This window comes from Centroberyx gerrardi, chromosome 3 (genome assembly GCF_048128805.1).
Source record: "Centroberyx gerrardi isolate f3 chromosome 3, fCenGer3.hap1.cur.20231027, whole genome shotgun sequence".
In the NCBI taxonomy this organism is placed as follows: domain Eukaryota; kingdom Metazoa; phylum Chordata; class Actinopteri; order Beryciformes; family Berycidae; genus Centroberyx; species Centroberyx gerrardi.
In genome coordinates, this window is record NC_135999.1 from 7,145,844 (window position 1) to 7,173,351 (window position 27,508).

General features: G+C 44.5%; 2 protein-coding genes across 2 annotated transcripts; both read left to right on the forward strand.

The window, feature by feature from the left end:
- The first annotated feature begins 6,382 nt into the window (after positions 1–6,382).
- On the forward strand, positions 6,383–11,220 carry s1pr5b (sphingosine-1-phosphate receptor 5b). The gene is made up of 2 exons (XM_071913627.2): positions 6,383–6,454; positions 8,091–11,220. Exon 2 carries the CDS (start codon positions 8,368–8,370, stop codon positions 9,595–9,597), a length of 1,230 nt encoding a protein of 409 aa, XP_071769728.1. The 5' UTR covers positions 6,383–6,454; positions 8,091–8,367; the 3' UTR covers positions 9,598–11,220.
- Positions 11,221–13,922: 2,702 nt separating this feature from the next.
- On the forward strand, positions 13,923–27,508 carry keap1b (kelch-like ECH-associated protein 1b). Its single transcript, XM_071913639.2, has 7 exons — positions 13,923–13,970; positions 16,970–18,382; positions 19,516–19,761; positions 21,209–21,885; positions 23,091–23,296; positions 24,023–24,199; positions 26,059–27,508. The coding sequence occupies exons 2-7, from the start codon at positions 18,077–18,079 to the stop codon at positions 26,322–26,324; spliced, it is 1,878 nt and encodes a 625-aa protein (XP_071769740.1). The 5' UTR covers positions 13,923–13,970; positions 16,970–18,076; the 3' UTR covers positions 26,325–27,508.

Below are 27,508 nucleotides of genomic sequence, written 5' to 3' on the forward strand. Positions count from 1 at the left end.
GCTCAGATCTAGGACACATGTTCAGCTTGTTGCTGAATTCTAAAGCTTGGCAAGCATGAGATGGAACAATGCTTTGAATTAACTTTCTCATTGTTGTCATCGAGACTTATATTTTTACAACATAATGCTCAACATGAAAAAGCTCCTTACTCACTTCCAGTGGCATTGTGTTTACAGGACCAAACAGGGAATCGAATTGTTAATTAAATCCACTCAGCCAGGCCAGATGGATTTTGGTCTCGGCTGGGGAAGAGACCACAAGAGTTCTGATAGCTCTTCGTTCTTTTAAGTAAATGTCATCTGTTTGAACAGGGGTCCAAACCCGCCTAATGATGCTGGCGTGCTGGAGGAAAGCTTCAACGGCAGCTGGCGCTGCCCGCGCTCGCTCCGCTGCGCTCATGACAACATCGCGCTGACAAGACCGCCGACAGGAGAGAGTAATGCACAGTAATGCTGTCATCATCGCTTGGTCGGGTTTTTAAAAAAAAGATGCGAGAGGCTAATTGTTTAGCTGAAATTAGCGATTTCTTTTGGAGGCGTACTTTTTAAGAAAACACACTTGAAGGAATGAAAGGGGGGGAAGTAAGAGGAACCCAGACTTAATTTCAAATCACTTCCAGTCACGCTAACCTCTTTACCCAATGGTTGACTGAGCTGGTGCTGTGCCCACTTTGCCTCAGCCTTAACCTTAGCTTCATAAAACATCTTCTGAATGGAGACAGAGAGAGAGAGAGAGAGAGAGAGAGAGAGAGAGAGAGAGAAAGAAGGCGGCTGAGCAGAAGTGAAAAGTGGAAAATGAGAAGAAAGAGTAGAAAAGGAAGGGAGAAGGGAGGAGAGCAGAAAAGGGACGTCAGGCCTGAGCTTGTCTCTTTGCCCTTCTCCTTGCTCTCACCTTATCAGCGTCTTGGCTGCACGTTTTTACAAATTAGCCCAGGATGCAGCGAGGGGCCAACACTGGGAGATCTGGCATTCATTTACATTCTTACTGGTTTCTGCTTCTCCGTAGTCTCTGTTTTTTTTCTTCAAGAAGAGAGAGAAAGATGGAATTTCAAGGGGCCAAGAAGAAACGGGGCAGGAATCGTTCAAGCAACACAATCCCTGAGCGAGCGTCCCACAGGGATCAGCACGGCTGCCGTGCGGTTGTAACGTCGTCACCCGCCCATCTCCTCTGATTACCACCATGTCTGTAGAGAGGCCCATGAGGGCAGAATTTGTGTGTTTGGACTGGTATGTGTGTAAAAGTATGTGTAGGTGAGCAAAATCTATATTTTTACTATCTTATTGGGTCAAAACATCCCCATAAATCCAGAAAAATGCTCACTTGTCGTGACTGGGAAAATAGATAATTTTTAGGTTGGTGGTAAGGGTTAAGTGTAGGGTTAGAATTACCTTTAGTTTAAGGTCAGGGTAAGGGTTAAGATTTAGCACGCATTGGTGAGGATTGAGTTGTTATGTACTGAAAACTATTGGTTAATATTTGCAATGTGACTACAATTGAAGCACTGTATTGCTTTGGCAACGTTGGTCTCTTTCCTGTCATGCCAATAAAGCTGATTTAAATTTGAAGTTGAAGTTTAGGTTTAGGGGTGTGGCCATACATCTAAGTCAAATGAATATCCTTATAACTACAGCAAATGCGTATGAGTCTATGTGCATGTATGCAAAGTTTAACTGACACATACATACCCACAGGGAACAAGCATATGGAGCGTGCCTTGTGCGTTAAGTCTGGCATGGCAGGAATGAGCGGATCATCGCGGCGTCCATCTTGGGGATTGAGCGAGACGGTTTCTCGGGAAGGGAGCGGGGGAGAAGTGCGGCGCGCCCTGTGGAGCGCCGTCGTATGATGTGTTACAGCCCCGCGGAGCCGAGAGGGGTGTCAGTATCGCACACTAACCCCCCCAAGAAAGCTCTCAATCTGGATCTCATTAGGCCTGCAGTCTGCCAGGCCTGGACCCGACACATCCAGACTGCAGCCGCGCTCACCCAACAAAGCCCCGGCGCTGAGACGCGGCCAAGCCGAGGAGAAATAGACCGCGTCGCCAATAGGGTGATCGCTGACCTTAACCACCCCACCAGTAGAGGATGGAAACCACTGGATGAAAGCTGTGGATGGATTCGGATGTGTACCGTCAAACTGCACACAGACAAAAACAGACAGACAGAAAACAGATGTACATGCACACACATAGGCACACATATGTTCACACACACACACACACACAGTGATCCCTGGTTTCTCTTTGTCCAAGGTGCTATCTGCTGTTATCAACGTAATTGGAGCAATAGGGGGCCATTTCCTGTGAGAGTGGAGCTTAATTGCGATGACTCACTGCTTGCAGATTCTTCCCCGCATCTCCCAGCAACCACACGACCGACGTCAGAAGAAGACCAGATCGCCAATACCCCTTTTCCACCACCCCCACCACCACCCCCTTTTTTCTCTGAACTCATTCCTCAGCTCATCCCTCCTTCTGAAGCCACCATGCCCTTTGCGAGAACTTCAAAAGAAAACAGATCCTCATAAATCGCCCTTGAGTGGCCCCCAAACCGCGGCAAGCGGGCTGGAAAATCCAAACAAACAATGTAACGACGAGCGGTCGGACCGGCTTAGGTCATGCCACGCAAACCCCAGAACCCAACGAGTGATCGGATACTGGAAAGTAAACATCACGCTTCGGTGAGCATGTATTGAAACCTGGAGAGGGAAGGATAAAGAGAGACTTAACTTGAGGAGGGGAGGGCCAATCTACGGTATACATTTTGTTTCTGCGAGAGAACAGAAGAGAGAGAGACACAGAGAGAGAGAGATGCAAATGCTAACAGCGAGGAATGTTTTCTTATCGTCACAGACCTGGTCTGGCTGGTCTGATGTTGGGGACTTATCAGTGGACGGGAACTGAGGAGGAGGAGGACTGAGTGGTGAGAGAGTGCAGGAGGGCCGGCGGTGCGATAGCCTTAGCAAGACCTCAGCCTGAAGTGTTTAGGTGATGAGGAAAAGGACTTGGCAGGGAAAGACCACTCAAATGGTGTTTTAAAGCCCAATATGCCAAGCCTGTATCTCCCCCTCTTAGCAGTGAATGAAAAACTCAACCCTAATGAATGGCCTGGAGGCAAGCTGTGAAATAACGTCTGGGATATTGGGATATTTTACAGTTGTTTTATTGCGTGGGTCAGGTTCATGTGCAGGACACAATTCACTTTTAAAAAGTGAAATAAATACCATGATGCCATAAGAGTTATGCGTTCCCAGCTCTCGAGCTGTAGGTGGTCCTGAGTTCCCCAAGTTTCCCATGGCAGAGAGCGGGTCTACTTTTCTCAAACATCTCTCTCCACGCAGGCTCCAAATATGAAGGGCATAAAAATATTAACACTAGGCCGCCAGCCTAGAGGAGCCGTCATGACCTCACTCCCCGGGTATAGAACCACATCAACCAGCCTCCACGGAGCAGGGAGGCTGCGGTCCACCAAAAATAATCCCCTCATCCGCCACAAACGGCTCCTATTGGTCACGTAACCGGTCCGTCAAGGTCGCCGTTACATCCACGCCCAGGAGGAGCTGGCTCAGCTGAACGCTGTCGGCATCGCAGCGGTGTGTGGCCAAAAACATACAGTGAGGACTAAGGGAGAGGGAAACCTATCTGGCATGGTTTCCCAGTGTTGATGTACAGAACGTGGAACATGTGAAGAGACTGAGGGGGCAGAAGGAATGGGAGAAGGGAGAAAACGGCAGACATGGGGTAGAAAGAGGCAGAGGGTAACAGAGACATGAACAGACAGACAGAGGAACCCAGAAATGACCCGAGAACGAGAGATGAAAGAAGACAGGCTTTCCTTCCTGTGCGGAGCAGTGAGTCCTGTCCGTCTGGTGAATCGCTCATCCCCGGTGTCAGACCCCCATTCCTCTCGGAGGCTTTGATGTGAGGCCTCTGCATTCACCCTAACAGGATATTACTCTTTAATGACCTCCTGATATGGCCTGCCCTCCTACACACAGCGGTGCACACACCAGGGAACGCACGTGAAACATGTAACATTTATATATAGATTATACACACACACACAAGTACATATGCACAAGAACGTACACACTCACACACATAAAGATCATGCACACTCTCTCTCTCTCTTTCTCACACTCACACACAAAGAGCAGTAGAGAAAACATGCAGTCACAAGTTTACCCACCAACTGCAAGTTCTTTGCTAGCCTAAACACAGACACACACACACACAATTCATGCACACACACAATGGGTACAATATATAGGTCTGCAGCCTCTGACGCAAATAAGCTGCACTTGTCCTTTGTGATGAGAGGTTCATGTTTTTATTCCAGCCAACAGCCTGGGATAGCCTCATTTCTGCTGCCTTTCAGTGCAAAGCCCTGAGCACACTGGCCTTTTCCTGAAGTTGGCTCAGGCCGTTGTGACTGTTTGATCTGCTAATGCACTGATGTGTGTCAGCATGTCAACAGTCACACTTAACTGACATTATCGGAGGCTGGAAATGCCGGCACTTGACCCCGGCTGGCGCACACAAACGCAAATAGGGATAGAGAATGAGAGGGTGGGGGGGGGAGAGAGAGAGAGATGGTAATACAGAGAGGGGGAGACAGAGACAGAGAAAGAAAGAAAGAAAGAAAGAAAGAAAGAAAGAGAGAAAGGAAGGAAGGGAGGAAGAAAGAGAGTTGTTGCTTGTGGATTGTACACACACCACACACACACACACACACACACACACACATACACAGCAGCCTGACTTAATCCCCTGGTATGATCAGGGTTGTTCGGCTAAAACAGGTAATCCCACAACAAACAGGTTTCTATTTGAGTTTGCCTGCTTGGACAGTCGGTCACTGTAGCGTAGAAGATCAGACGAGCAACAGGATCAGAGCAGGATTTCCAACTGTCAAAACACAGCCGGTTGAAAAAGGTTATTTGAATGAACTGCCTGAGTCATGGAAGTAACTCAGCAAAAGCAGGGACACGGCTGGTGGAGATACGTCCATGTATGAGGACACATTTGCATGCAGCATGTGCATCATACCCTGCAGTGACTATGAATCACACAACAAAGCAAGCCAGGATCTGACATTTGGAAAGTGCCACTCTCACCTCTCTCCTGTTTTGTTTTGTCCTGACAGACCCACAGCGCTGTCGGCCCTGCAGGGGAGGTTGGCAGGTGAGCGGTACGCAGCGTGTCGAGGCACGCCGTCCGCTTACTGTCAAGCTCTGGGAACTGGGACGCCTGCATTACTACATAAACCATGTGAATCCGGCATGCTACCAGATCCGCTTCCCTACACACAACAAGGGGATGCTGTAGAATTGATAATCGTGGGAGCGCAAAATCTAATTTCAAAGGAACTCAAGAAACTCTAAACCTGGCTGACGGTATTTCCGTTGGCTCGGGGAGTTCGGGGGGGATTGTTACTGAGCTGTTTCTTTTCAACACTGCCTCTCCCAACAAAACTGCAACAAAGTTTTACAGCATTTTTAATGCTTTGGAAAATTCCATTACATATTGTTTATTTGACAAACACCTGAAAATTAAAGGCTGTAAAATAAAGCGGTTTCTCATGATTCACTTTTTCTACATCGCCCTGGGTGCACTCTGTGGTGCTGACGGCTTGTTTTTGCAATTTCTCAAGTGTTGCACATGACCAATAATATCGTTGTTCCCAAAATCGATGACGACGACAACATCCCTTACCCAAGAGAAGGCTAGATCCAGGGAAGTTTCAGTTATATGATTAGTATGTAGCTAACATTGTGTCTTCAGGGGATATTACATACTCTCTGGTGCTATGCAAATAAAGATTATTATTATTATTATACATTATAACCCCTAGCCTGAGGTCTCAGAAGAGAGAATATTTGAGAAAGGGGGCCTGTGTAATCAAGGCCCCTTTGCCCCAACTGCTTTGTGCATCTGTCATCATATGGTTGTGCAAAGAAAGGAGGAGTCTTCATCATCATATGTGGGAGACTTGATGTATACAACCCATCTGTGTCAGCCTGGGGACTGATTACAGAATGTGAACATTGAAATGTATAGAAGTCTCAGGGCCAAAACTGTGGTGGCTGTACAGTCAGTCCAATGAAACATATAAGGGGCATCAATGTGATTCTGATGTACAACAGATTTTAGGAACTCTGTAGTATGGAGCCAGGGAAAATCATTTACACTATGCGGGTGTGTGTGTGTGTGTGTGTTTGTGAGAGAGAGTGAGGGAGAGATAGAGGAGGAGAGAGAGCGAGAGAGGGAGAGCGAGAGAGAGAAAAGAGAGAGTGAGTGGGTTAAGACCAACCCCCGAGCCGCTGCATGCTTCAACTAAGGTCCTGTACTTCACTCTCTGCCTTGTCAGTTTGCCTCTGAGTCAGGCGGCGCTTGCATGTGGATTCTCCTCCAGATGCCTTGTGGGATAGAGACAGTACTACAGCAATTTCAAGGTAACTTCAGTGCGATCCATCTGTTTTGATGCAATATGCATGTTGGAAATGTTGGGAAATGTTTGTTTCACGTATTCTTTGGATTTTTGGTTTTGTATTATATAGTGTTTAGATGGGACAGTATGTCATAAGTCTAGAATGATGATCATTAGCACTGATATTTTACAGTTTATTGACATTCAGAGTATAGTGTGTGTTACTTATGATTTTTTTGATGATTTTTTAATATGGAAATTGTAACATTTCTGTGTGAAAATATATATGTCAAGTTGTTTGTGCAGCCTGGGGGAAGGAAAGGCTATTGGAATTTTGAAACATAATTTTACTAAGAAACTACAAAAAAACATAAAACAGACATTTTATCAAACTATGCCATTGCACTTTTTGTATCAAATATAAAGTACTATAATTCATAATTTAAAGTTAAAGATGGTCTTTGTTTTAAGAAAGAAATGCTGAAACACTGCAGCTAAAAACGTATTCTTTCAGTCACATCTTTCCTGGAATAATTGGACATTCAGCTGTTCATTCATCATCTTCATTCATCTTTTTAGCGATGGTGTAGATTCAGTCAATACTTCTGGGAGACTTTGCACTCAGTTGTTTGTGCAAACTTGGACAACTCAAGTTAATTTCCTAAATGCTTGGCAGCAGTTTGAATGAGCTAAAGTCTCCAGACCATTTCAAGAGGCAAGAAAAAATTCCTTTGCACGACAAGACTCAAAGGAATGCAACCCTAATCACTGGAAATGGTTTTCAACATAACATTGAGAGCTAAAGCCACTCAATCATAGGCTTTAGTGTTTTTATCATTATAGTCTGTAAATGTCATGGGCTTTGGAGATGCTGTTTCTGTCTTAAAAAATGAAGGTGCATGTTTGAAATATATTTGCATGTGTGTGCCACTTCAAACACACCTCATCTTTACGGTGATGCTGGAGGGGAAAGCGGCTGCATGTGTGCCAAATTACACACACATGTTGTGATGGAGCTTGTCTAACAACCATATCATGATTGACATACAGTTTAAACACAATTAGAGAGGCTGTTTGTTTGACACAAAAACTATTCCTCTGTCCATTAGATCCTTAGCATGGTATGCTGCCTTAAACTCTTTGTGTGTTTTTGAGATATCACTGTATTGTTTAGATTCCATAGTATCAAAAATTATACTCATAAATCTTATCAGGTAATATGCATTTAATTGCTTTACCAACTGTTTGTTAGGGCAAGAGATACACTTTGAAGTCATTTTTTTCAGTTTCACTATTCACATAATTACCGCCCTTTGGCCTTGCTGGCTTGCGTTCTGTCTCTTTTCTTCATTGCTAAGCCACTTTTTTATTATTATGATTCAATTATACAATTATGATTCATGAATGTTGACTCACTCTTTGGTTTGCACTTATTATTTGGCTAAAGGCCTAAAATGTAATTGCAATGTAATCTAATCTCATTCAAGATGCCTGAATGTTCACCTTATCAGTTTATTTCTACTTGAACAGTTTATCAGTGGGACTATGTTTCCTGTTTACAAGTCTCTATGAAAGCACTTCAAGTTTATAAAAGTCAATATCAATGGTACCGCATCCTTCCTATCCATAACTTTTCACTCTTTTTTCTTCCCTTTCTCCAGGTTTTCTGACCTCGACAAACAGAGCTCAAGAGCACCATCTGTTGGTGGAGAAGAAAACACATGAGTGAGAGTCGGAGTGAAACCTACTTTTGTTGGATTATATTGGCTTCATGTAATCCCTCCTATTCATCGCAGGAGCTAAGACACATTTTTTTGTGTATCCTCATCAATATTTCAACACATCTAAAACTTCACAGACTTACTGCCAAAGCATGACAAGAACAATGACTTTATAGCCACAGACTGCAAACAAAACACAACCAAAGCAACGCCAACCATGGAGGCTTCCAGCTCTGCTCATGCAGGGACTCCCGTCACCACAGCCATGCCCACCAGCTTCCCAGCTCCCTCCTCTCCCAGCTACCTGGAGTTCTTCTGGGAGTACCAGGACAATGCCGTCATCGTGGAGCATTACAACTACACAGGCAAGCTGAAGGGCGACCGCTACCGTGAGGGGCTGAAACCTGAGGGCATCGCCTTCCTGGTGGTGTGTCTCCTCATCGTCCTGGAGAACGCTGTGGTTCTCCTCGCCATCTGGAGGAACAAGAAGTTCCACCTGCCCATGTATTACCTATTGGGAAACCTGACCCTGTCCGACCTGCTGGCTGGGATTACCTACATGGCCAACATCATCATGTCAGGATCTAATACTCTGAAACTGACACCGTTGCTATGGTTCCTCAGGGAGGGAGGGGTCTTCATCACACTGGCCGCCTCTGTCATCAGCCTGCTGGCCATCGCCATCGAACGCCATGTTACTATGGTGACCATGAGGCCATACCACGGGGCGAAGCGAGGGCGGATGTTGGCACTGATTGGTGCAAGTTGGGCCCTGGCAGGGTTTTTGGGGGTCCTACCGATTCTGGGATGGAACTGCATCCGCAGACTGGACCAGTGTTCAACAGTCCTGCCGCTTTATGCCAAGAGCTACATCCTCTGCTGCGTGTCTGTGTTCAGCGCGGTGCTGTTAGCCATAGTGGTCCTTTATGTCCGCGTTTTCCGCATCGTCCGCGCCAACACACAGCGCCAGCGCCTGGGCCTGTCAGGCAGCCTGCGGAAGGGCTTAGCGAGGAAGTCGCAGAAGTACATAGCCCTCCTCAAGACAGTTACTATTGTCCTGGGCGTCTTCATTGCCTGTTGGCTGCCGCTCTTCCTCCTCCTCCTCCTGGATTTTTTCTGCCCTACTCACAGCTGCCGCCTACTCTACAAGGCCGATTACTTCTTGGGAGTAGCCATGGTCAACTCGCTGCTCAACCCCATCATCTATACTTTAACCAGTAAGGACATGAGGAGAGCCATTCTTAGGCTGCTGTGTCGGCCATGTCTGATGACCAGGGACGGCCAGGTGAAGAAGATCGGGATGCCGTTCCTGGAGTGCAGCTTCAGCAAAACAGAGGTGGCCTCCCAGAAGTTAGAGGGGGGCCTGGAGACCACCATCTCCTCTGGGAACGTCATCACCACCCCCTCTCCCATTAAGGCCCTCTACCCCAAACTCTTCAAGTCCTGAAGACTTTATCAGACATGCTGCACAATGGAGTCAGTGTGTGTGTGAATGAGTTCCCCACTAAACAGAGGAGGACAATAGAGGCCTAGCACGCCTTCTGTAGAAAGGAAGCAATCCTGGCATTCTCGAATTCTGGAGTATAGCCAGAAAGACAGAAGGTGTATGAAATGTTATAGAGCCACCCAATACAGCTACGGGTTATAAGAGCATCATGTTTAGACAAATGTCTCGCTGCAGCAAGTCAGGAGTGGTGCAGTTACAGCAATATAACCATATCAAAGAGTTTCATTGTGGGAATGATTACAAAGCAACGGGCCAGGAGGATGAGACTCAAATGTGAACAACTTTCTTATGTGTAAATGTAAAACTCTCCCTTAACTAATTTGCACTGAAATAACGTAGCGAATGGAAAAACAGCCTTGGACTAAATTTTCCGGTGGGTCTCTACTTTGTGTCAAAGCTTAGAAGGACACCGTTCTGTAAAACCAAAGACTGAACCAATGTAGCGTAACCTAAAGTCGCTGGGTTCTTACGGTGGAGGAGTTGGGCTGCCTTTGTTCCTCTTCACTGTTTCCTATGAAAGTGCCAAGAGCACAACATGAACACGCAGCCTAATGCTTATGTGGACATCTGGATTTCGCTGGCTCGAAGGCCCAAGGTGTGCCATACTCGTCATGATAACCTGTTTTATACTAGCACCACTACACATTGTATCTGTGTACATGAAGCCGGGGAGAGTTAGAGGGACAGAGAAAGAAAACAGGAAAGAGAAAGGTGGCAGTTGCTCTTTCTAGACACACAAACACAGGAACTTTCGCTTGATGCAGAATGCTGTGGTGTACAGAGGAAGGGAGACTGGTGCAAAATTGAACCCCCCTCTGTTTCGAAATGAGTCGGCATGTGGTTAGCTGAACTGATTTTCATTAAATGCCAAGGGGAAAGTTGGTGTAGGTGGTGTCAGATTTTGTGTACATTAAAACCACTACAGTAACAACAAGAATGTAATCATATAATGTGATTGACTGACAGACCGGTCCAAAAAGACACATTGTCCTTACTGTCATGACATGCTGATTCTTTTGTGTCAAGTAACTCTGACTGAATCAGCTGCACTTGTATCACTTCTTTGGGAAGACTAAGACAAGTTTAAGTCCAATAAATTATCACTCCAAAGATTTATATGTGAACTTGCAAACAAGGTTGTTTAAATGATTAATCATCATCCAGCTGCATCAGGAGTTTTAAGGACAAGAACGTGCCTGTCCTTGAGTGGAATCAGGGCAAATACATCATACAAGTGCAATTATGCCAACACTTCCCTTCACTATCCCTCATGGTATTAGAAACTTTCCAGTTACAGTGCAAGGCATCAATTTCATCCTTTTTCTACTCATTAAATTTGTTTGACATCTGTCATTTCAAAAGAATGTTTTCTGTACAGTCTATCTGGGCCTTGATTGATGAAAGAGGTGGTATGCTATTTTGTACTGTAAATCATGTATTGATCTTTGTATTTTTGTATCTCTGAAGACTTTCATATCATCTGTATTGTAAATTATATGTATTTTGTATCAAGAAAAGGCTCGCAAACTTCACCTCTCACTTCATAAAAGCAATAAAATGCTTTCTGGAAAGATTCAAAAGACCTCCTGGTTTCTTTTCATTGTGTGTGCGTGTGTGTGTGTCTGCTGTAACTGCATATGCTTGTGTGTGTCGGTATGTATTTCCTATTGGGTAGTTGAAGGTGGGTGAGTGAAAGAATGGGTCTTGAAGGGGAGCCACAGGAAGTCAGCTCCCTTGTCTCACATCTGGTAAGAGCATTGGCCTAGATACTGTAGCTGGTCTCTTCTACAAGCTTCACATGTCTCAGGCCGGCCCAGGCACCGCACAATGAGCCTTTTCTTCAGTCCTCTCAATTCATCTTTCTCCATTTTCTGTCAACCTGTGGATACAATTGGTCATCACCACGCTTTGACCTGCTGCCCGAGCTTGTCATGCTTGAAATAGAGTAAGACCTCTGCAGATAGACCCCATGCAGCTGGCTTTAACATTGTTCTCTGGTAGTTGTACCTTCTGTAGACATGTGGAGAGAGAAAGTCAATAGGCTGTTACTTCAACTTTGTAAAAGTTTATGCAATTTCCTACAGCCCTAAACACACTATAGACACTATAGTTTCACCTTGGGGCCCAGTCTCAGAGAAACATGCTAGTTATCTTTTGTAATTTTAGGTCCTAAGTTTAAGAAATACTGTCCTGTGGTGTGATAATTACTATTGCAACAAATTCCAAGTTTGACATGTGAAATGAAGTTTTTATCTGCATTGTTATTGTGAGACCAGAAGCACTTAAGGAACGCCACTCCTCATGGGACCTCTTTCAAACCTTCAAACATTAACAATCCCTCTGAAACTAAACATAAGGATGTCATATGAGCAGACATTATTTTTTAGCATGTGCAAACAAAGTACACACAGTAGCCTACCTAGGGACATAATAGCAGGTTTTCCCAGCTCTCAACGAGATTTGGCTATGCACAAACACACTCTGCTTAAAAAGAAACACCTCATCCTGTGATGCAAAAGCTAGTGGTACCAAACAGGCAGACTGACAAAGCATATAGGATATAGTTGTTTCAATTTTGATTTAACCCTTGGTGACCCAAACACATACCTATCTACAATAAAACCCAGCACATAAGACTGTGATACCTTTGATAGTATTTACAGATGTTTCTCCAGATGTTAACTCTGTAAACGCGGCTGTATCCAGCACTGTGCCTGCAGTCAGACAGGCCAGCAGGTCAGGGAATCCTTCCTGTCTCTGCTTCCTTCCTGAAGCTAAATTCATAAAACAAAGCAGAGAAGGACTGTGGCCGAAGGAGAAGTAGAGAGATGAAGTCACCAGGGTCCAGTTTTCTCTGTTGCCAATTCTAACCACAGACTATTTACAGTACAGTACATGTCAGAGAAGTTCCACTTTCTGCGTTCACGCTGTATTGCTGCTGCACTGCAACTTCACCCTACACCTCCATCCTCCTGAGTCTAAACCCCTTAACAGAAGAGACAAGCTTAGGGAGACGGTGAGGTGCAGACAGACGGTGTGAAGCTTGTCTAGGAAAGTCCATTCGGTGCCCCAAGGGTAACCTAATCTAATTCTTCTGGAACTGCACAGAAACAGAGGGGAGAGTAATCGCAGCTCAACTGTGGAATTATAGGTGAAGGCCCATTCACGGCTTCCCACATATGTCATATTATATTAAGGATTTGTCATGACTGTTGAAGCTTCATCATCGATTTCATTTACCCTGAGGAATTGAGGATTTAATCTCACCATGAATGGGTTTAACCAGGTGTGATTCCTGGCTGCAGGCTGTGCTTTTCAACAAAGCTGAAGTATTTTTTATACTATACGGTCATTGGCAGGTCATTTCCAAATGATCAAAACTCATTTGTCAACATATGTTTTGAACTAATTACACCCAGTGGGTGAACATTGCCTCCTATTGCCATGACCTCTTTGTTGTCTCACAGTTGACATTTAGTGCCACCTTGTGGCTCTAAAGGAGAATACAGCATGCTGTATTGACCTGAATTACGTATTTTCTAGGAGGGGAAAACTTATTGGTGTGTCAGCACCTGCCTAGAGCAAGCAGACACTACAAAGCTGCTATGTAGCCTACTGTAGGAGCCATTCCTCCAGACAAACACACAATTTTTCTCCAGGACACCTCAGCAAGCAAGGTGAGCTGCACACAAGAGAGGAAGCATTTGGGGTTTTAGAATAATGAAGGGAATTTATATTTTCTGTAATATCATTTATATTATCCTTGTTTGCAATATTATAAGCTATGAAAACAATAGCCTTAATATTTAGTAATTTGTTGTTGGGATTTTAGAATGTGTGGTTGACTCTGCTGCTGTTTAAATGATGTCACTTATTTTGCTTTATTTATTTTCCATGCCTAACCTACTTGTAACTGAGATTTAGTTCTACGTATTGCAGCATCCTTCATAACTTGTTGTAAAGTAGCCCTGGTGTGCACATTTCACATGTTTGCGATGTTGGCCAGAGCGATCTTATTTTTAACAGATTTGATTGACGTTAAAGCTACAGTTTTCGGGCACCTTGCCAAGAATTGGCCTTTCTTTTTCCTTTATTCTGAGGCTTCCTTCTCAATAAAAGCCCCCTGCCTCCGGACGTATTCCGCTGCCGTTACGTGTCAGCGGAGGCAGGCCGTGTGTTGTGGAGGCGGACTCTTATTGTGAAAGCGAGAGGAGGCCGGTACAATGCTTAGTCATGGTGAGTTACAGCTTTCCCCCCCTTCATATGTGGCGCACAGCTCGGCAGACCGCGATGGAGGAATTGAACTAGACTACGTGAGTTTCTTTTTCTACATTTTTAAGATATCAAGATTGATTTGTACAAACGGGGATGTTAGCCATTTGAAAGCGAGGCGGTGTTTACCAATAGGAATATATTTAGATCCCGCTTTGGTAGCATTTTTGTGCGCGGATCGACTCCAAGCCATTACGCTACTGTCTATTATTAGGAGCCTATTTTGCTGTCAGCTCTATTTCCGAAACGTTCAACTTGTTATTCCGTGGGTCTCCGGTGCTGGTGGTGGATAAATTGAGCTCACTTTCGTCGTAAATCACAGACTTTGATCGAGACGGGTTCACTTGTATTGTCATTATTTCGGTGCATGCCGCCGCTCTCAATTATTTTGAGCAAAACAAGCGCAGAATTTATCAACGTTAGTGATTTGATTCGAGGGGAAAACGGTCCTTTGTGTGAAAGCCCGAATATGTTGGGTAGATCGCGCGGAAATCCTAGTCCATCTGGGTTTATATAAGGACTGGCTTCACTTCTGGGTCATGTTTTGGTACATCCAGTTCCACAATTCGCTCGTTGAAGAGTTCAGGATGAGTCACTGATGAAAGCTCGCTGCCAAATGGCTATGAAACATGTTTAACACTCATAGTTATGTGTTTGGCTCTAGCTCAGCCTCGTTCGCCTGTTTTCGGTCTCAAAACGCCTGGGCGCTGCTGTCTGCTGCTAATATCCAGTGCAAGCAACAACGCCTCTGTTAAACTGTAAGAAATGCCTCAAACTTTGGCTCGGTCGAGTTAACTCGGCTATTGTGCAATTCGTGCTGACTTGCATCCAAGGATTGTAGGCTTGGTACAGTGGTTCTCAAAGTGGGTCCTTGCAGGGCTTCCAGTTGGTCCCCAGTGAATAAGGAATAGTTTAATTGAACTATTATCCCGCTCTCCAGAGGTTAGCACTATGAGAGAGTAAGGATGTCTGTTTTGGACATAGGTTTCACTGTTGTTCCCACCCTGTGCTACACACAGTTAATGTAATCTGTATCAAATCATATCCAACAACAACTATCTTCTCAGTCGGGGTCCCTTGGGACAAAATGTTATCAGATGTCAGTTTGTGGTGTAATGCCTATCTATTTGGCTTGAAAAACTTAGACTGCTCGTCTGAAACTGAAAGTGAGTACAGCACCTTCGTGTCACACCTAAAACCGTAACAGTGTTTGTTCATCACAGGAACTATTGCAGAGAAATGTGGCGGGGCAGACTTTGAGCCAGGGATTCTCTGGGCCCGTCTGTCTGTCAGGGAGCAGTCGCCATCTGCATCTCCAAGAGAGAGAGAGAGTTGAGCAACATGTTGTCCTGCGAAACTATTTTACTCAGAAACCTGGAGGAGAAAAAGCACACCACTAAATAGGAATCACAGTGTGGTTCATACTACAGTAGGGCTTAAACGCTGGCTAGATATGACAAGCGCTATCAGAGCCTCTGTGTGTAAAGCGTTACTATCCTCAAGAAAGTTCCAGACATCATCATGAATATTTAGTTTCACTTCACCTCAACTGATTAAAGAGTAGGACACAATGACCTACTTAGTCCTGCAGAGTGGGAACCGGCAAGGCCATATAACCTGGCCTATGCACTGCGTTCTCTTATCGCCGCTCCAGGTAATGATTAGTGTGTGTGCACAACTTTAAGGTGCCTTGTTGTATAACTCTGAGCATCCACAGCTGCATTGTTGCTGAGTAACTCTGACTCTTCCTGATCAGAGGCGACTAGACAGACGGGTGACTGTTCTCCACTTGTCATTGTTACGGGCGATTCATACTCTGGAAAGCGGTAGTTTGTCTGAGGGAAAAAGGAAAACGAATGGCATGGCTTTTTTTTGTGGGCAGTCCAACAAGTTGTTTTCATGGTGTGCGAGTGCTCTTTTCCGAGAGCCTAAGTCCACATATTCCCCTTAAAAAAAGAAGAATTCCTTTCCAAGGAATTCAGTCTGCAGATTCTCATCTCGTTTTATCGTCTACTGCAGTGGATTTCTTGAAATATTCTAAATACAAGTAGCCTGTGATGCTGAGCAAAAAGGAATAATAGACCAAGTTGTGGTGGCTGTCTTTGGCTATGTTGTGGTAGAATTGTGATGTGCGTGTGTGTACACCGTGTGTTACTATTTGTGAGTGGATGTCAATGAGAGAGCATGATGGGTTTCGTTAGCTCTCTAGCACATACCATTCCCTCCATTTCAACCCCCAGCTGGATTGGTCACAGGACAGGGCAAAAACACTCAGTCACGCTGGCCGGCTAAATTCAGGCCTAATTTAAGTCACTCCGTCTTCCTTCATAATGCGCGTCACTCCTCTGCTCTCCCTGCATTCCCATGTGTCCCCCCCCCCCCCCCCCTTTTGCGCTAATAGTCTCTTTACTAGTACAAAGCTCAAAGATTCAGTCCAGAGGTTTTAGGCCTGGATTTAACAACAGTCTGTTAAACTTCTCCTCACAAGTTGTCTTATCAGAGGGCACATAGTTTTAAAAAAGAAGTACTGTTTCTGAGTGTGAGTCATGATGGCCAAGAGCACGTTCATCATGACTAGGAGGAAACCTTGACCCCGCTGCACTGTACCAGGAAGAATAGACCATGGGTGTGAACAGCTCCATGTTTTAGAACACAGCGTCTCTTTGCTTAGATAAAGTTTTGCACAAGAAGTTCCCTCAGAGCTTCTTTAGCTGAGTCACCTACATAAGTTGTTTCCTACAGAAGTTGTCATTTGAGATGCATGAGATGAGATCGCATTTGTCAGCAGACACACGAATATATGAACGCATGTCACAGATATAGATAGACAGTGGCAGCAGTATATAAAAACAGTACATAAAGCAGTAGATATTAATAACACGGCCGGTTGCAGCAGTCCGTCGAATATATAAGTCATTTGAAAGAATGTCTGACCACTGTATGTCAACACAAATTCACTGTCTCTTCCTCTCTCTCTCTCCCCTCTCTCTCTCTCTCTCTCTCTCTCTCTCTCTCTCTCTCTCTCTCTCTTTCTCTCCAGTTGTCAGCTGAGCCAACAGCTTCCCAGTAAACACAGCGGTGCAAACAGATTCCTTAGCGGGGCAACCTCGAGGAAGGCCTCTCCAGAGGAAGTCACTGAACACCCACTCATTCCCGAGGGCTCCGAGTTACGCTTATGACACTTTTGGCACCCGACCATCTTTTTTTTTTCTTTTTCTTTTTTCCCCTACAGAGTTGACAAGCTATCCGACTCTGCAGCCCTCAGCAGAAGTGTAGCCCTCTGAGGGGGAGCTTTAATTATTACCTCCGTTAAAATGTAGTAGTAAATCAGACGTGATCTTTTCTCCCTCTCTAGAGCAGGAAATCAATATGCAAGACTGACCTACCTAGTGCTTTTTCTCCCAGGCTTAAATGTTCGCCTCCAAATCTATGTGTTTTATTGAGTTGCTGTGTTGAAGAGGGCCATTGAGAAATTTCGGAAATGAGACGTGAACCTCAAAAAAAGATGATCAGTGAGACAAAAGACAGATGTTGCAATAGACTCCTGTTTTTTTAGACTGATCGACGAATCTGGTGGTCAGTGTCGACATCCCCCTCCACAGAGAAAAAAAGCTCTTGTGTTGCCAACACAAACAACTGAACTATAACAGCAGGCAAAGGATTTCTTTGAGTCTTTTTGTTGTACCTGCTTATTCCCCCTGCCATAAAACCTGCCCCAGTCCTCGCCTTGTCCGGTTCTGTAAATTATAGTAAGAACAAAGGTAACTCTTGGACAGAGCCAGAGGAATCCAGAAGCTAAGATATTATTGATGCAGTAAATCGTATTGGACCCAAGTTACAGTACAAACAGCCATGACTGGAAGTTAGCATAGACATCTCTAGTAGCTCCTTAATGATCACTATGGCTGGACTCAAGGACTAAACAGAGCAAGGGAATCCTCATATCTACATAAACTTTTCTTAAACTTGCACTTGTCCACACAAACAAAAACCCAGGAGAGTGTTCTCTTCTGGAAAACCCTCTGCAAGTTCCTTAGTTCCACCTCTTCCCTTATTTTGCCCATGCCCTCCAGTGGAGCAAGGATGCCCCATAACACCGCCCACTGTTCTTGAGTAGGTGGACAAGGAGGAGGAGAAAGGGAAGGAAATGACAGAGTGCATGACAGAATGCAAAGCGCTGGTGACGCCGTCCACGCGCAACGGCCACCGCGTCTTCAGCTACACGCTAGAGAGCCACACGGCGGCCGCCTTCGCCATCATGAACGAGCTGCGTCTAGAGCGGCAGCTGTGCGACGTGACGCTACGCGTGCGCTACAACGACCTGGAGGCGGTGGACTTCGTGGCCCACAAGGTGGTGCTGGCCTCATCCTCCCCGGTCTTCAGGGCCATGTTCACCAACGGCCTGAAGGAGTGCGGTATGGAGGTGGTGCCCATCGAGGGAATCCACCCCAGGGTGAGACAGATAGTGGTGTCATCTTTTCTTTACAGATATTTCTCCTTTATTTGATAGCTGAGAGTCATGAGTGACTCCATCCCACTTACAGCCCATTAAACATATTTTAGGGTCTCAGGGCGTTTAGAGTTATTACCACATGAATTGGATATTGCTGGGATATTGCTGTACCACACAAAACAGGAAGAGGGCGCTGTTCTTCCAGTGCAAACTGAGCTAAAGCTTTCAGTTTCTCCAATAGCAATTATTTTTGCTACAGGAAGCAGAAGTGTTTATGGGAAATGTGGTCTTAATTCTGAGAAACATTACAACACTAACAATACCACTGGCTTGGGATAGAGGCTACCAATCGTCTTGACCATGGTCTAGTTTGTATTTGATAATTATACCAAGACAATTAATTTGACAGTTATATATTTTGTTTAAAATGGTACATGTGGCACCTTAAGTTACAATATATTAGATTCTACACCTGGTGATGAAATTGGCAATGGCCAGTTTACTTAGAGTAAATACATGGCTTGATTAAGGATGATAAAACTTGGTTGAGAACAGTCAGTTTGACCTCATTAATCAAGTATTTCTGAACGGTACAGCATGTATTTTCTCTGACAGCCTGGGTGTTTGACAAACACATGCAGACACACACACACACACACACACACACATGCACACAGTTACCAATCTGCCACTTGTTAGCTGAACAGATGCCAATCAGTCCCTGGCTGGGAGACTCACAGATAGACAAAGTGTCAGAGCCATGTCTGAGCCGTGTACACTAAATAAAGATTGTGTGTGTGATTGCAATAGCAGCAACTGATAAGCCTGGCTCACTGTCATGCAGACAACTCCGACAACTCAGGTCTGTGCCACAGCTTTGACAGCTCTGTTCCTCATTCGTGAACCAGCTTATGTGAAAAATATCTGGTCAAACAGTTAAATTTCTCTTCTCTGTCCCTTTCTGCCTTGATCCTGTCCCTCTATTCCTCCCTCTTTCCCTCTCCCCCATCTCTATCCATCCGCTACCCCCTCCTCTCCATAAATCCCTCATTTCATTCCCTCTTCTTTCCTTTTCCCTCCATTCTACCCTCTCCTTCCCTGCTATCCCTCGCCCCTCTCTCCCCCCTGTTCAGGTTATGGACAGACTGATAGAGTTTGCCTACACAGCCAGCATCTCTGTGGGGGAGAAGTGTGTGATCCATGTGATGAACGGCGCAGTCATGTACCAGATCGACAGTGTGGTCAAGGCCTGCTGTGACTTTCTGGTCCAGCAGCTCGACCCCAGCAACGCCATCGGCATCGCCAACTTTGCCGAGCAGATTGGCTGCACAGAGCTCCACCAGAAGGCCCGCGAGTACATCTACATGAACTTTAGCCAGGTAAAGTTTAAGCAGGATCACTAATGAAAGGTCGCAGGATCGCAAAGTACACATGCAGTGTTAATTAAGGTGGCATTGAGAGGGCAGTAGTCAAGAGAACTACATGAAACTTAGCCAGGGACCTGTTGTGATGTGCAGAGAGCTACTTATTCTAGCCACATAATTGTTAATGGATGGATGGTTTTGTTTGTACCGTTCATTGACTTTCCCCTACTGTCATATATAGGAGTTCAAGAGCCATCAGCCTTGGTTACGTGGTTTTCTCTAGTCTGAAACAACATATTGGTTTCACCTACTGTAATTTGAGGACAATGACTCTTATTCAAAAGGTTAGCGTTTGAGCAGATTGAGTACAGGTCATCTAATCTAAAACTGATCTGGATGAACCCATCTTATCTTTGACTTTCACTGTCGCACATTCTGTAGATAAATTCATCTGTGCGGTGCCAGCTCATAACTGAAAAAAAAAAGAAACAGAACTTGCCTGTCTTCAGTCATTTTTGTGCCAAGGCACTTGTGTCTAGAGGGTGTTGCGGTGTAAGCAAATACAGTTTCACTTGTTCCATTGTGGTTTCTGTAGGCCATCTTTTCCGCTTCAGACCTGCAAACAATTGCTCCGTGCCTTTGTGTGGTGCTAGTCAAGTATGTCTGCTATGAGTCATGGTATGAGTAGTATGTGGGTTAGCATCTTGGGGTTTACCTGTGATTGAGGCATGCAACTTAAATGGAAGTCAGTAGATACCATGTGGCACAGTAGAGATAAGATGACACTTTATTGATCCCTGTGGAGAAAGGTAGGTAGGTCAGAGTACTGAGGTGAAAAGTGAATCACATCAATTCTCGCCATGGATCAGTAGGAGAAACACATAGAAATAGAAACGTCACTGACACATTCAGTTCTTCATGATTTACTCATGAGTCTCATGAGTAAAATTTCCTGGAATGAATGAATTATGGTCTTCCAGTATACGCTTTTATTGAAAGAGTTAAGCTGAATGCAAACCTATTTCATATTTATCATAAATAACAACAGAATATGCTATACTGTTTGATTAGACTTGGTGTAAAATGTAGAACTCTTAGCTACTTTCATGGCAGGACACCAGTTCGTCTGGGTAGTCAGTCTGGGTCCCAGTGTAAATGAGCCTTCTCTTTTTACTGTATTGTCTTCCAAATAATCTTGAAATTTGACCTGAGTCACACCAAGGCATGGCAAGGGTTTGTCTAAACAAAGTCTCCTCCTGTTTTTGCTGTTTTTGATCAGATGTACCACAGTTACTTCTGTGATTTTGTCCAGAGATTTACCAAATGCCTATCTAAAATGTTTGTTGTTTTCATGACTTGTAGACATTTGTTTTGATTCTTTCTCTATATATTTGAAAGGGAGCACAACAATTGTCTTCTATAAAACTTTCTTAAAAGTTTCCATTCCCACTCCCGCTCCCAGGTGGCGACCCAGGAGGAGTTCTTCAACCTGTCCCACTGCCAGCTGGTGACCCTCATCAGCCGCGATGAGCTCAACGTGCGCTGCGAGTCCGAGGTCTTCCAGGCGTGCGTGGCCTGGGTGCGCTACGACCGCGAGAACCGGCGGCCGTACGTCCAGGCCTTACTGCAGGCTGTCCGCTGCCATTCCCTCACCCCCAACTTCCTGCAGGCTCAGCTCCAGTCTCTGGAATGGGACCCCCAGTGTAAAGACTACCTGGCCCAGATCTTCCAAGACCTCACCCTCCACAAGCCCACCAAAGTCAACTCCTGCCGAACCCCCAAGGTGCCGCAGCTCATCTACACAGCAGGGGGGTATTTCCGTCAGTCGCTCAGCTACCTGGAGGCGTATAACCCCTGTACTGGAGCCTGGCTGAGGCTAGCCGACCTGCAGGTGCCCCGGAGCGGCCTGGCCGCCTGTGTGATCAGTGGACTTTTCTATGCAGTTGGGGGAAGAAACAACGCTCCTGATGGCAACATGGACTCTAACACCTTGGACTGCTACAATCCCATGAACAACTGCTGGCTGCCCTGCGCACCGATGAGCGTGCCCAGGAACCGCATCGGCATTGGTGTCATCGACGGCATGATCTATGCAGTGGGCGGGTCACACGGGTGTATTCATCACAACAGTGTGGAAAGGTGAGTGAATCAGCAGCGGTTACAACTTTCAATGTGTTGCAAGTGGAATTTGGTTTGTCCTAGGTTGTTCTTAAAGTCCAATGAACTGGGATCAACTGAATATTTCAATAAATTATAATATGTATTGGTGGTTTGGCTTAGATTATCAATTGGATAATAAACAAGCAATCGGGATATCTGACTAAAGGCAGCAGAGGTAATAAAGCTTATGCTCTGGTCTGTTTATTGTATTTGGGCAGTAAGTGCCTGGAGTGCAGGGATCAGGTAATTTCCTCTATCAATCTCCCCAGGAAATTAATTCGTTTTGCGAAACATTTTGTTCGACTTCCTATAATATATTTTTAGATCACAGTCCGCTACAATGAGGAAGTCTTAACCTCCAGGGAAGAATTTTTGTGTTCTAAAACTAAACACCACATGAGGTGAGTGCTAAAAATAGAAGGGGAAAAAGTTCCCTTAGAATAATTGATCACATCCACTCCAGAAAACACACGCCAACATTGTTCCTTCACCAAATCACAAAGAATTTAAGCTGTTTACCATCTCTTCAGCTGTTATATGTGTCTTTTTGTCTTGTAAGAAACAATAAAAAAAATGCTGATTTCTTTTAACACCCAGGTTATTAGCAATTCATCATCTTAAAAGTGCATTTTTGTTTGTTCGGCTGCTTCTCGACAGTTATTGGCTAGACAGTGAGCCAGCAACAGCATAAATTTTAGGGGACAATAAAACGGGCTGTAGGAAGCATTAAACGCCCAGCCCATCAACATGTCCCATCAACAAGTGTTTAATGTGTTTGTCCTGATCCACAGGCACAACTCAGGCCCAGAGAGGCACCGGTGACAAATGATGAACGTTAACTGGACAAACAAAATTGTCTGCAGAAAGAGCAAAATGCTTAACCTGTCAAATTGTCTGTAACACAGTGTATTACATTAATAGTCTATTGAGAATTCAGTGCCTAAAAGTCATACAAGCAGTGGGTTTTTGTGTCGGTCGTACTCCTCAGCTGTGACGCAGGCGGGGGGCGATGACAAATGACAAATATTAACCGGGCAAACAAAGCTGTCTGTAGAAAGGGCAAATGCCTAACCTGTCAGAATGTCAGCCTAATATTTCAGAATAAAAATTGATTGCGTCAGCTTAGCAGACTAGGGACACTGAAAGCGGACTCTAATGGATTCGTGCCGGTCCTCCCTCCGCAGGTATGATCCAGAGAGGGACCAGTGGCAGCTGGTAGCGCCCATGCTGACGCGGCGGATCGGCGTGGGGGTGGCCGTCATCAACCGGCTGCTGTACGCCGTGGGGGGGTTCGACGGGATCCACCGGCTCAGCTCCTCTGAGTGCTACAACCCCGAGAGGGACGAGTGGAGGACCATGGCCGCCATGAACACCGTCCGCTCCGGAGCAGGTGAGGAAGAAATGGAGAGCTGCTTTCAGATGAAAACCCTGTGTCTCCAAAAAAAAAAAAAAAAAAAAAAGTCTACTTTTCAGGAATTAAGAGAAACAACCTTATTTTCATATTGACAGCCATGCTTTTTTTTTTTCTTAAATAATGCAATGGGGCTTTGGACAGAATTTGTGAGTACTGGGGTCATGAAAGTTAGATAGTTAGTTATAAAGCTTCAATTCAAGTTAAAACAAAAAAGGTTTTTCCTAGTAAGATCACACCAACCAACACCAACCAGGAGGAGAGATGGAGTGTATTAGCCTTATCATCCATACAAAAACAAGCAATAGTCATTTCTTATTCTGTCACAATAAATAAAAAATAATGCCCACTCTATTAAAAGAAATTAAGGAAATGTCATCATAGATGCATTTATCTATGGGTGGTGGTTGTACCTCAGTTAAGGAAGAGAATACTTATATAAATTAGTTGTATCAAGGTATTTCTAATTTGTAAATTTCTTTTCTAATCTTGTTTTATTAGTTTTATTGTTGTGAATGTGTATCATGAAATTCATTTATAGATTATCTTCAGACCATACAGCACTCTGTATCTGCTCCGCACAACCTCCTTCTGAACATCTGTGTAAATGACAGGCCGTTGTAACAAGATATTTGAAAACTATTTCAAATATTTTAAACTGCTTCAGATACTTACCTGCTTTCGACCCCTTCCGTCTCCCTCCAGGTGTGTGCGCGCTGGGGAACCGCATCTACGTGATGGGCGGCTACGACGGCACCAACCAGCTGAACACAGTGGAGCGCTACGACGTGGAGACGGATACCTGGAGCTTTGCTGCCTCCATGAGGCACCGGCGCAGCGCTCTGGGAGTCACCACGCACCACGGACGCATCTATGTGCTGGGTGAGTAGCTGGGATATGCAAAACAAGGAAACCTCATGCAAAATTGTTTGCTGCAAGTTGTTTTTTTTTTTAATGCATGCAGGTACTAGACCTTCATCATGAAGGGAAACGCAAAGAGACTGAGGATTATACACTAGTAGGCTCACACACTGACATGGTGATACATCCCACTCCAGCTGTTCTCATTGATCTAACACCTGTCTATATACAGTATTTACACAGTTAACAGCCCTATGATTTAACCTGCACCTGTTGTTGTTTCCCTGAGAGTAAACAGCTATTTTCTCTGATGTTCAAAGAACTTTGCAGTGATTACAAAGTGAAATGGGCTTATGTATTAATAAACACCTGTCTCTATTCAGTATTCACCCATTATGCAGAAAAAAATTAATAAAAAAATTAGCTATATGGATCCATTACATGGGGGTTGCTATTAATACATAGTTAAATGATCTTATGAATTAAATTACACTATGTAACAGTATTTATCTGTAATAATATATATTCCATTATTTATTTAGAGGAGGTCAGTATAATTACAGAATTGAAGGACCCTATGATTTAACCAACACTTGCCAATACAGCTGCAACATCTGTTTCTGGAAGTAAATTTAACACTCATTTTCCCATAGGGAATTTGATTATTAGCTATAACGTTGACTAATAAGGTGTAAGGTAGATTTACTGTGAAACGACTATACATGCTCCTGTAGAAGCCGTCAGTCAGTCTGATTTCAACTTCATTGTTAAGGAATCGTGTTCCCTGTGAAATATTACACTACCCACAAGCTTTAGTGAGTTCCCACCAAGAGAGACATCAGAGAGGTTGCTGTTACCATAGAAACAATACCCGCTCCAAAGTTACGTGTAGTTGGTAGGAAGAACAGAGTGATGTAACGTTAGTTGGCTAGCAAACTATCGGTGATTGAAGCCACTCCAACATGTTGTTGTCAGACATGATGACATCAGGGAAAATCAGGGGAAGGGAATCAATGACATCACTCAGAATGCTCTATGGGATGAGTAGTTCATTCCCTCTTAAAGTGTTGCGTACACAGTCTTGTGCCCTTTTTACGCCTCCGTGCCGGCGATGGCCGTGGCCGGAGGCATAATGTTTTCGGGTTGTCCGTCCGTCCGTCCGTCCCATTCTCGTGAACGTGATATCTCAGGAACGCCTTGAGGGAATTTCTTCAAATTTGGCACAAACGTCCACTTGGACTCAAGGATGAACTGATTAGATTTTGGTGGTCAAAGGTCAAGGTCACTGTGACCTCACAAAAGACGTTTTTGGCCATAACTCAAGAATTCATACGCTAATTATGACAAAATTTCACACAAATGTCTAATAGGATAAAATGATAAAGTGATGACATTTTATATCCAAAAGTTCAAAGGTCAACTTCACTGTGACATCATAATGTTTTGCTTACCACTGTAGCTGAGAAAACGAAGTGCTGTCACTTACTTTTGCAGACACCAAAATCCTTTAAGTTGACCTAATAATCACATTAATTATATATGTTCAATAAATAAAGTCTGTCCTTGCAATGATAAAACAAAGTTTATTGGCGGAGGCATACAACCGCGAGGCGGTTATTTCTAGTTTTGTATCTATTGTTACAAGCTTCTATTGTTCAAAGATTCAACTGGTAGCTGGTTGATTTGGTTCAAAGATTAAAACTCTATATTGGGAGTTTATGACATTTCTATGGAGAAAATGAATGGGAAATTTACTTCCAGAACCCAGGCCATTGGAAAAGGGAACAGACACGTTTCAGCTCTATAATCAGCATTCACCGTTAATGAGAAAATAAACAAGACTATACCCATATACTAAAACATCTGTCGTATGTTTACAGGAGGTTACGATGGCAACACTTTCCTGGACAGCGTGGAGTGTTACGACCCAGAGACGGACACGTGGTCGGAGGTGACGCGCATGACATCGGGCCGGAGCGGCGTGGGCGTGGCCGTCACCATGGAGCCCTGCCAGAAAGAACTGTCTCAGTGTCAGAAGGCGGAGAGGGAGAGCGGCGCGGCGTCACCGGCCTTCCACTCGACCACCTCCGGCTTCGGCTCCCACCACATCCCGCGGCACAACGAGCCCTTCGGCAAGGGCACCTGAGACCTGGACCCCCCCCTCTTCGCTCTGAGCTCTCTCTTCTGTCTTCCATAATAAAAAAAAAAAATGGCTCCTCCCAGTTGAGAAGAAACAGAGGCGTACTGAAACACTCAAAGCTGCCTCTTTGATTCTCCAGCTGGTACTTGATTTGAGTGAGGAGTTAAAAAAAACAAATCCCTAACACTTTATTTGGATAGTCCAATGTTGATTCTCTACTATCAGGTGACAAAAAGTAAATGTTCAACAAAGAGTCACTTGCCTATTTGCTGCATCTCTGCAGACTATGTAACTCTAATACTGAACCCATTTCTAACCCTAAGATTAACCCTAACCCAGACATTGAATATCTATGGACTACTTTTCAGTAGACTTTTTAGCGACTCATCATTGCCATTTGATGGTAAGTTGAGTATCAGCGCTGGACTATCCAAATAAAATGTGACCACAAAAATCTTTCAGTTCAGTTCCCAAGATCTGGACTTTGAGTTGTGATCGGTCAAATCAGACAGACCTCTGATCAGTCCACCTTCTGGCATTTGAAGTCCCCAATCGGACCAACATCTCCCGGGTTTAACCCACGGGAGAGAAGGGCTGTACACTGAAAATGGCCGTTTCTTGGCCTAGGGCTGCTCGAAGAGTAGCCAGGGGCTCTTTTTCTACTTCAAGACCAGCCTGTGCAGAACAGCTAAATCTACGCGGGGAGAAACATATTTCAAATAGATCCATTGTTTAAAAAAACACAAAAGGAGAGAAGAAAAAGTAGCATTTGTCAGTATAAGGCAGTAGAGTTCAAAGTGCCATTACCATGCCTGTAGGCGTTAACTGTCGTCAGTATATTCTCTCAAGGTGCTTGATCCGGAAAGGCACAAATTGAGGCACAGTGTGGTGTAGGAATTGGCGAAGTTGACCCAGACAGCCACAAGATGAAGCTTAGACTTCAAGACAATGTCTAAAATTCAGATATAAAAAAAAAAGCAGGTGAATCCGATCTGAAAGTGTTGAATTGGTTTTAGCAAAATGGTGAGCGTCGCCTCTTGTGAGTCGGAGCGGGTTCTGATGGATCGCTGTATGTGGAGTGCCAAGAGAACGGAGGAACAGGTTTTGACTATGTTTTAGAGGAAAGGGAATACTGTAGCATTTAGAAACTTATGATTCAAGACATCTCACTGAATGTGTTTTTTTTTTTT

Bases quoted from the DNA above. Each gene is read 5' to 3' on its own strand.
- s1pr5b (XM_071913627.2), top strand. From the start codon at position 8,368: ATGGAGGCTTCCAGCTCTGCTCATGCAGGGACTCCCGTCACCACAGCC.
- keap1b (XM_071913639.2), top strand. From the start codon at position 18,077: ATGACAGAGTGCATGACAGAATGCAAAGCGCTGGTGACGCCGTCCACG. The intron at 18,383-19,515 runs GTGAGACAGATA...CCCCCTGTTCAG, and splicing joins TCGAGGGAATCCACCCCAGG to GTTATGGACAGACTGATAGA. The intron at 19,762-21,208 runs GTAAAGTTTAAG...TCCCGCTCCCAG, and splicing joins TCTACATGAACTTTAGCCAG to GTGGCGACCCAGGAGGAGTT.